Here is an 8594-nt window from a genome sequence, read left to right as displayed (position 1 = left end):
TCCTTTTTTGATATTTAAGCCATAATTGTACAAATGATTTGAATTTATTTAAATAATAAATTTTATTACTAAAAGGTCTGTTTATGTGGTGGTTTGAGTAGACTCTGTATGGGGACAGCTATATTTGGGCTGAACCAAAATGGTAAAAAAGAAAATGAGCATTGACTGCGCTACATGGCAGAAAAGATTGTTTTCTACGTATTGATCGTGCGGATGTATTACCCGTACCTGTTTGTTGTGGGGGGTTGGGGGTTTTTTGTTGTTGTTTTTGTTGCTTTTTTGTTTTTGTTTTTTAATCAGAGTGATCTTTTCATGCACTGTAGAGGGGTGAGCATGAATCGTGCTTAGGTGTACCTATAAGGCACAGGGTGTAGAGGGTGAGAGGAACCAGAGGTGGACGTAAGTTAGGGTGAGTGATTTAAAGAGCTTAGGGTTCAGTTCAGGTGTTTTGGAGGAAGGATGTGGGGAAAAAAATAACTTGGGGTAAAAAAACCAAAACAATATCATTGCAAGAAGTTGGCACTGGGCATCTTTTGGTGGGTGGAGAGCAGTGGATGATGGAGATGCTGCTATCTCCTGAGCTTTGCATCCAAGGTGTCCTGCAAGACTGTCTGCTTCTAGCTGCTCCCACCTATGAGTTCTGGCAGTGGGAAGTGAGTGTTGAGTCTCAAATGCTGCCGAAGGATGTTATTTTGTGTGAGAAGTTACTGTTAACCTGGGAAGGTTTGGGGAAGGCGCGTGTAAAATTGTTGAGAACAGAATGAGTTCAGGTTTACGCAAAATGTTTAAAAACAAGGTTTACCTTTAATTCTCTTCATTCATCTTTTTCAAATGGACCAAATGAGAAACACGTTCTTGTGTGCCACCTCATCCTTCTGGTGCCTAGGGGCTGCCGGCCGCGCCTCCAACAGCGTTATTCTTTTGTCTTCAGTGTGATGCGGTCGTGCCATTTGGCGAAGACAAATGTTTGAGTGTGTGGTCTTCCAATTGTGAACTCGTACAATGTGCCAGGCTTCAGGTTCTGAACTACACATGTGTCGGAGGTCACTTGCTGCCTACTGCGTCTCGGTTCTGTCTGACTCCCACTCGTCACTGACTTAACGTGCAGTTCATATTCTTCGAGGTGTGACTCTTGATTTTCGGTAAACCACTTGAGCTTGGCCCAGTCCTTGTGTGCAAATGATTCTTTTCGATCAAAAATCAGTGGTCTCTTTGTAGAGAGAGAAAGACGAATGTTGGAGAGCCCAGAACCTCTAAGACCTGCATGTGACACCAAACGGTGCTTGACATAGAGCTTTCCTGGCACTTGCAAGGAAAGGAGATTTTTCATAGACTTGGAGAGCTTGGACATTCTCTGCACAATCAGGTCCCAGCTGGAGAGGAAAGTTACCGTGTCGCAGGTCTCTACGTAACGGCTCAGCTCCTCCCGGCCTCGTTCCAGCTGTTCTAACAGCTCAGTTAAAAGGAACAGCTGGATTTCGGTCTGGGTTTTTCCCACCTTCTTCATCCTCTCCAATTGGAAGTGGTCTATTAGTTGCAAGGTGTCGGTGGAATGCGTGGCGTGGTTCTGGTCTCTCACGTTCACCTGTTTGGGTTCAATCTCTAAGTAAAAGTAACACTTCTTTAGAAGCTCAGTTTTGTTCTGGTGGTGCTGGAGGTTGGGGAGGCTCAGGTCGGAGTGCAGGAACTGCAGAACAAGGTTTCTCCTTTCCAAGTACTGCTCCTGGCTGCCGGTGTCGTCTTCGCCGCCGCGCGCAGTACTCTCCGAACTGGTTTCAGATTTGTTCAAAGTTGCAGCCATGATTCCAAAGCTCAGTTACTGCGTAAGAAAGCGGCAATAACAGCATTAACAGCCAAAGGAAGAGCAGCTGTGAGGGAGTATAGTCATGGCTGTGACTCTTCTCTCTTAATGACAAAGCTGAGCGTATAAATTTATAGATGGGAAAGAACTGTTAGGTGTAGTTCCAGAGGAATTTTCCTTTCTAGTTGTATGTTTTCTAACGTTTTTGTATAGTCTTACTTTTATATATATTCCAACCAACTGCTCTCCTGCTAGTCCCCCTTGAGAGGTTCTACCTCTGCTTAATAGATTCACTGTCAGGAATTATTCTCTGATATACTCTGCCAAAATGTCTCCCTACCTTATTATCTTCTGTTTCGTTCTAATTAGATGCCTTTTGTACTCCTGTAAGCAATTTCTTTCCATTCTTCTACATCTCTGGAGATGTCTATTTTTCTCTCTTTGTAAGCTGCCAGGCTGTTGAGGTTTGAGACCCATCTTCTAAGCCAATTCCTACAGCTACATAATCACCTTGGTGATTCGAGTTAACCCTCTGCCCCCGAGCGAGCTGCGATGCAGCGGGCACAGCCACGCGATGCGCTGAGTGCCGCCTCACGAGGCCTTTCTGAGGGCCGCGGGCGGTTTTCCTTGCACCGCTACCTTCAACAGCGCATCGGCGGTTGTAACCTGACAGCATTTCCGGTGATGCACTGCTTTCCCTTTCTTTGGTTTTAGTTTACATCATCACCTCAGACCGTGATATCTACTCACGTTCTCGTGGAGCTCCGTTAGTCAATAAACAATGTGTGGTAAGAGACTGAAACGCAAGTAAAGCACCTGCGGACAAGTAACGGTTTGCTGGTAAGACGGTGTTTAGGTAGTGGTCCTTCGCAACGCCGTATCCGCTCTGTCTTAGTCTTGGCTGCTTCATTCACCGACAAAGCCGTGCCCTGCTCGGTGGTGCCCGCTCAGCCAGGACGGAAGGCGTTTCTCCGTTGCGCTTGACGGAAATTAGCTAAATAAATGCCTGTGTCTGTGGTGTCGGCGATACTGTGATGAGAACCCAGCGTGGCGTAGAGAACGTGGCTTTCACAAGCTGAACGTCCTTGATTTGAAAAAGAAAGAAATACGGAATCCTGAAAGCGGGATTCTTTTGTGGCCCCCGTCAGACTGCGATGACGCAGTCTAACAACAGGTGACTTTCCTCGCTCTGTGTAATTTTATGGATAAAATTATTTAAGTTCTTGTAGTACCTAACTAGGATATTTTAACTCTTGCATGTCTTGTGGAAGCGACATAGTGATGTCTAGTTGACAAAGCAACTTTTCTTAGCCTCATTTTCCCTAAATACATAACAGGACTAATAACACTCCCTCGTAGGAATTCCAAGTGTTTGTAAACCTTTCAGACGTCTGGCCCCTGGCTGCACTACAATTTATACTAATTCACGCATTCACAGCAACTTTTTTTTTTCCGAGAGAGCTGTCAACTTGAAAAAACAAGCTCTATTTCCTTTTCGCTTTTTTTTTTGTTTGTTTGTTTCCACAAAAAAACCCCAAACCCTACACCAAAGCCGTGCCGGTTCCTGGTATCCCCGTATGGAGTCCAACAGGGACAGCACCGCGCCGGGTTCCGTTACTCTGCTTTCAGAGAATCATTGAATGGGTTATGTTGGAAGGAACCTTTGAAGATCATCGAGTTCCAACCCCCTGCCCCGGGCAGGGACACCTCCCACCAGACCAGACTTTCAGCAGGATTCGGCTCGCTGGAGCTGTCTGCCCACAGGCAGCGCTGTGATTGTGCTCATTTTCCCTTTTTACATCCCCTTTTTTTTTTTTTCCTCCCCCTCAGAAAGGGCTGTTTTCCCAGTAGCATCTCTATATTTCCAGCCTGGGAGGCTGCAGTCGCCCGAGCCCCGGGGGGGGCTGTGTGGCCCTGGGCTCCCCCCAGGGTTGGGAGGGGGTGGACGGGGGCACCCATGGGAGCCAGAGCCATGGTCCTTGGGCGGACATGGGTGCTGTTCTCTCTCCCTGCCATCGGGTTCCACCACCCAGCCGTGCCCCGGCTGGTGGGGCCGAGCCCCCGGCACCCACCGCTTTTCACCGTGACGCTTTTCTTGCTCTTAGCGGCGGTGGTTTGGGGTGGGACATACCCCTGGTTGTCATGGGGACTGTGGGCCCCAAAATCACTTGTACCTTCCCTGCTGTAAATCTCAGCCGCAACCCACTTCGCCCTCCGGATCCCTGGGGAGAGGTGGCACCTTGTGTCCCTGCGGCTTCGGTGACACCAGGCCGGCCCCGAGAGGAGATGGCCGCGCGCGTGGGGAGAGGAGTGTGGCCACGCTGCCCTCCGCCTGCTTAATTGGCGGAGTCTGTTTTTATGCTGGCAGCGCAGGTCGCTCCCAGCGCGCCAGCACACAATGCCCGGCTGCGGTAACCACGGCGTGATGCACCTCCCGGCGCGGGGCGAGGGGTCGGTGCCACCCTCCGGCTGCGCGTCCTGCTCTTCCCGGTGTGAGAAGGCTCCGTCCCGCGGCCCGGGGCTGCGCCCGGGCTGTTCCCCATCCCAGCGGAGGGCAGGGAGGAGAAGGGCAGAGGGACTGAGCTCTGTGCTTCCCCCTTAACAGGCGCCTTTTGTTTCACTCCCATCTTGTGCCTTTGCTCTCGCGATGGGGCTGGGGGGGTCGCTAAGTGGACGAAAGGACCGTGTGCTGAGGACTGTGGGCTTTGTGATCATTGGGGCATCCGAAATATGATTTCCAAGGCTTTGCTTCCCTGTGCGAGACGTTCCCGTTGCTCCTCCAGCAGAACGTGCCGCGGAGAGGCAGTGGCGTCGGTGGTTTATGAGCGCTGGCTCCGAGGCCACGGAGCCTAACTGAGCTGCTTCACCGTTTCAAAGCTCTGTTCTCTCTGCAGAGCCCCGACCTCAGCGGTGAACTGCGGGGACACGGCCTCGAGCCAAGGGTCCCCGCAGACCGCAACGAAGTCGCTAAGGCAGAACAGCCAGAAAATGGTAAATGCTGCCTCAGCGCAAGGCGTAGTGAGCGCAGCGCTGAGCGGAAAAGCCAGCTCCATCCTGGCGAGCCTGAAGGTCGTGCCAGGGGCACCCTGCGAGGTGGCCGCGGCGAAGCGCCGTGCCGGCATGCGGCAGTCCCATTCCTCGCACCGCAGGCGCCTCGCCGGGGTTGCGGGTCGCCCGGTGTAGGTACACCTCTGCCTCTGGGGCTGGTGAGTCCTCGCAGCCCCGACTGCTCCGAACAACGGCACTGTTTGTAGCATTTCTGGGGGGAGGATTGTGAAGGACCCTGCCCTGGATTCCCCAGCGTTAGGACATCGGCATCCGCATCCCACTGCGGCTCTGCCTGGGAGCAGCGTGGGGCGGATCCAGGGTACCCACAGACAGACTTCAGCGTGGCTCTTTGCTGCTGTGCAGATGGTAATATTTGCCCAGGAAAGCGTAGGCGGCTCTGGGACACTAATGGGATGTGCTGGGCTTTATGGCATGCTGTGGGGTGGGGGTGTTTTCACTTTTTGAGGGTGAACTTTGCAGTCTTTACCTCTGAGGCCGGACACACTCCAGTGCTCTGCTCTCCACGGTGAGACGGGGGCTGGTTCACAAAGTGCCAGGCGTTTTCTGAACTTAAACACATAACTCCCTATTAAAGAGATGCGTTGAAATAGGATATAAACTGCTCCTTTAAGTGTGGCAAACTTCCTTTTGGGTAGGAAGGGATTTTCCTGCTCTGCTTTGCCGCGGGACCCGGCTGGCCGGTCCCCTGTTTTATTGGCCAGAGGAGACTGGTTCGTCTGGTTCGCAGTGGCAGTCTCGACACCACGGCCGGTGTGTTCGTCAGCGAACCGGAGGGGCGTCCTGCAGCTGAAGGTGCCTTCATACTCCCTGTGATTAAATCTTTGGGTCAGGGCTTAGCCTTAATGCGGTCTTGCACGCTTAGCTGGTGCGTCTCTGCTAAGCTTTTTTAATTGAATGATAGGCAAGATCCGTAACGTCAGCCCTGAGCTTCTGCTTGAACATCAAGGGAGGAGGCGATCTGTCATTTTAAGAAATCAATGCATCTTCTCGAGGCAGCCGGAGCTTACCGTTTCATTTCACAGCTGCCAAGAGATTAACTATACAATTGTCAGGTGCGATTCTCTGACAGACACGATAACAAATATGAGTGAAAGAAGGCTGATAGAGCCTTGCTCGGCGGGGAGGGCGGGCACAGACGGGTGTTTGGTAATAATGCCGAGTTGCTGCAGGAAAGTAATGTTCACGCTCCTGTCGTGGATCCCAATCTGCCATTCGGGCTGCGTGTGCCGGGATCGGGACCCGTCCTTTTCCCTCCGCCTTGGTGGTCTGAGGGCTTACGGCCGTTAGAAGAGTCCTGTGGAGGTCCAGCGGACCTCACCTCCTGTTCCAGCCGTGGGCTGTGCCAGATGCCCGGGGAGGAGCTTAAAGCAAAGCTTGCACTTTGTCTCCGTTTCCCTTGGCACCCTCCCACCCCATGATTTCTGAAGACGTTGATGGTGTCTTTGTATTTACTAGCTCCCGGTGGACAGCATGTCCGCCTTCGAGCTGGGGAGGTCAGGGTGTTCCCGTGCCCCAGAACTGACCTGGAAAAGGTGGAGGTAGAAGGTGGAAGTATCGCACAGCTGAGCTGAGCGCGGTGGCTGAGCTTCTCAGCGCAGCAAAGGCCAAGTCCTGCGCTAAGCAAGCGTTGCTCCTCATTTTGGCAGGGTTCCGATGTCACCCGAACACTTTCTGCGAGCCCGGCACGGTGCAAGTTTGACACGAGGTTTATTGCTGGAGTCGTGCAGAGGCTTTTGCGCTGGGCTTGCTTGTACTTCTCATTGTCCTAAACGCTAACCTGCGTCCCGAGTTTAGCGTGGAAAAATGGGATGTCTTCAGCTGCCCTGTCCAGGACAGCTGGCCAAGCTGCAGTTGTGATTTTAGGAATACGAGCATAAACCTGCTTAGTCTGCAGCTGAAATGTTACTGTTTTCAGTAGCTTTGCGTCAGGGATCAATTCAGCTATAGGATTTTATAGCACTCTATGAATGTCTTTGAATTCATACAGACGCAGATGCGTTTGAAGCATTCAAACACCATATACCCCCTTCCCCCCCCCATCAGCTGAGCTGTCTGTATAGCAGAGCTGACAGCCGTTGTCTGTCACGTTTGTCATTCTGCCCCGTCCTCCTGCCCACAGCATCAAAATAAAGAACTTGTTAGTCCTGTCTTTGAGATCAAGATATAAGCAGACAATTGATTTTCCTCCCTCTTCTCATTAGTGAGCTCTGACACTTAATAAAACATATATTTCCACTCTCGGGATAAGTGAAACACCCAGATAGTGCCTGTCAGAGAGAGCTGGGAGCGGGGATTCATCTTTATGGAAAATCAATATCTGGAACAGAGAAATTGGCAGAACCCAAATTAAAAGTCGCTGGCAATTTCTCTCTTCACATTTCACGTCTACTGCATTTCTGAAACAGCAATTTGCTGCAAAGGAGAGCACCGCCCGGCCAGGGAGGAGGCTGGACTTCGCGCCTGGTTCTTCCTCTGCTGCTTCCAGATGGGACCTCGTGTGTGGAGGTGGGGGTCGGGTTTGGGCTCTTTGGGCTGGTTCAAGGTGATCCCTGTCCCGGGGACAGAGGGCTGTTCACTCTGTGCCTTTTTCTGCTCGGGGTTGTGTCGCCACGGCTGTTGCTGGCAGCAGCGCTGTCATTAAAGTCTCCCGACATCACCACCTCCTCCAGGGTTTCCAGTGTCCCTGCATGCCCGGATGGTACCCATATCTCGTCGTGTTTGCCTGGCCCCATGGGAGTGGGACTTTCAGAGCCCATCAGCTGGCTGCGCCGAGCCGCTTCAGACCCCATTATCAAGGGGGTGTGAGTGATTCACTCACTGCTTGCTCCGGGTTTCAGCGGTGCTTCATATAACTGAAATAAATCACACGTTCCAGATATATCCCAAACCTAAATCATCGCCACACATCAGTGAACTCACTTTGCTCGTCAGGCTGTGATTCAGAAGGCTCACTTTGAGAAGGAAAAGGGATGTAAGTTTTCTAAGGAACCGGGTGGGGGGAACTGCTCTTCTGGGATGCAAAAGCCCCAGCTGGACCAGGCAAGGAAGGAGTTAATTGCGTCCCCGAGGCAGCAATTATCTCCAGCTCATTACACCCACCAATGGTACCCTGGGAGGGAGCCCCACAGCCCGGACCCGCTGGAGTTCGGGGGAGCTGTTTGCCTGCAGCGAGCTGAGAAGTGAATGGGTTTGGAGGCTGCTTTGGGGCAAAAGTCTTCCCCGGTCTGTGCCCAGCGCTGAGATCTGCTACGTGCAGGGCTGAGTGCTCGGGATTCCTCGGGAAAGGGAGCCTTCCTCTGTTACCTCTCCTTTCCTCCCCAGCTGAGTGTTTGATGGTCGGGCAGCCCGGACAGATCTCCAGCAGGGAAGGGGAGTCCTAGGGTGGACAGTCCCAGGGCGGACAGTCCCTCCCTTCTCCAGCGGTGACATTAATCTGAGTACCCAGACACGTGTGTGGGATGCGAGAGGTGAGAGCTCGTCTGAGCTGTAGGCTACCGCAGGGGTTGGTTTACTGATCATCTAGCTCAGGAAGATGGAGGAGGGTCACAGAAGCTCATTCATCTTGCTGGAAGCTCATCAAAAGCCCGTTCGGATATCCTTGTGCTGTGCTGCGCTTTGCAGGACACATGTCCTTGAGCACAAGTTCAAGGCAGGCCGGCGTGTCCCAGATCCCACGAGACAGCCCTTGCTGGCAGGCTCCTCCGGTTAGCGAGCGTCCATGCCC

General features: G+C 52.3%; 1 protein-coding gene across 1 annotated transcript; it reads right to left on the bottom strand.

The window, feature by feature from the left end:
* Positions 1-913: 913 nt before the first annotated feature.
* Positions 914-1801, bottom strand: FNDC11 (fibronectin type III domain containing 11; the record flags this gene model as incomplete). The annotated part of the gene is made up of 1 exon (XM_082490900.1): positions 914-1801. One exon carries the CDS (start codon positions 1799-1801, stop codon positions 914-916), a length of 888 nt encoding a protein of 295 aa, XP_082347026.1.
* Positions 1802-8594: the final 6793 nt, after the last annotated feature.

The sequence above is a fragment of the Vanellus vanellus genome (assembly GCF_965231255.1).
Source record: "Vanellus vanellus genome assembly, chromosome: 15".
Taxonomy (NCBI): Eukaryota; Metazoa; Chordata; class Aves; order Charadriiformes; family Charadriidae; genus Vanellus; species Vanellus vanellus.
Note: the sequence above shows the minus strand (reverse complement) of the source record. Positions and strands in the feature narration are given on the sequence as shown.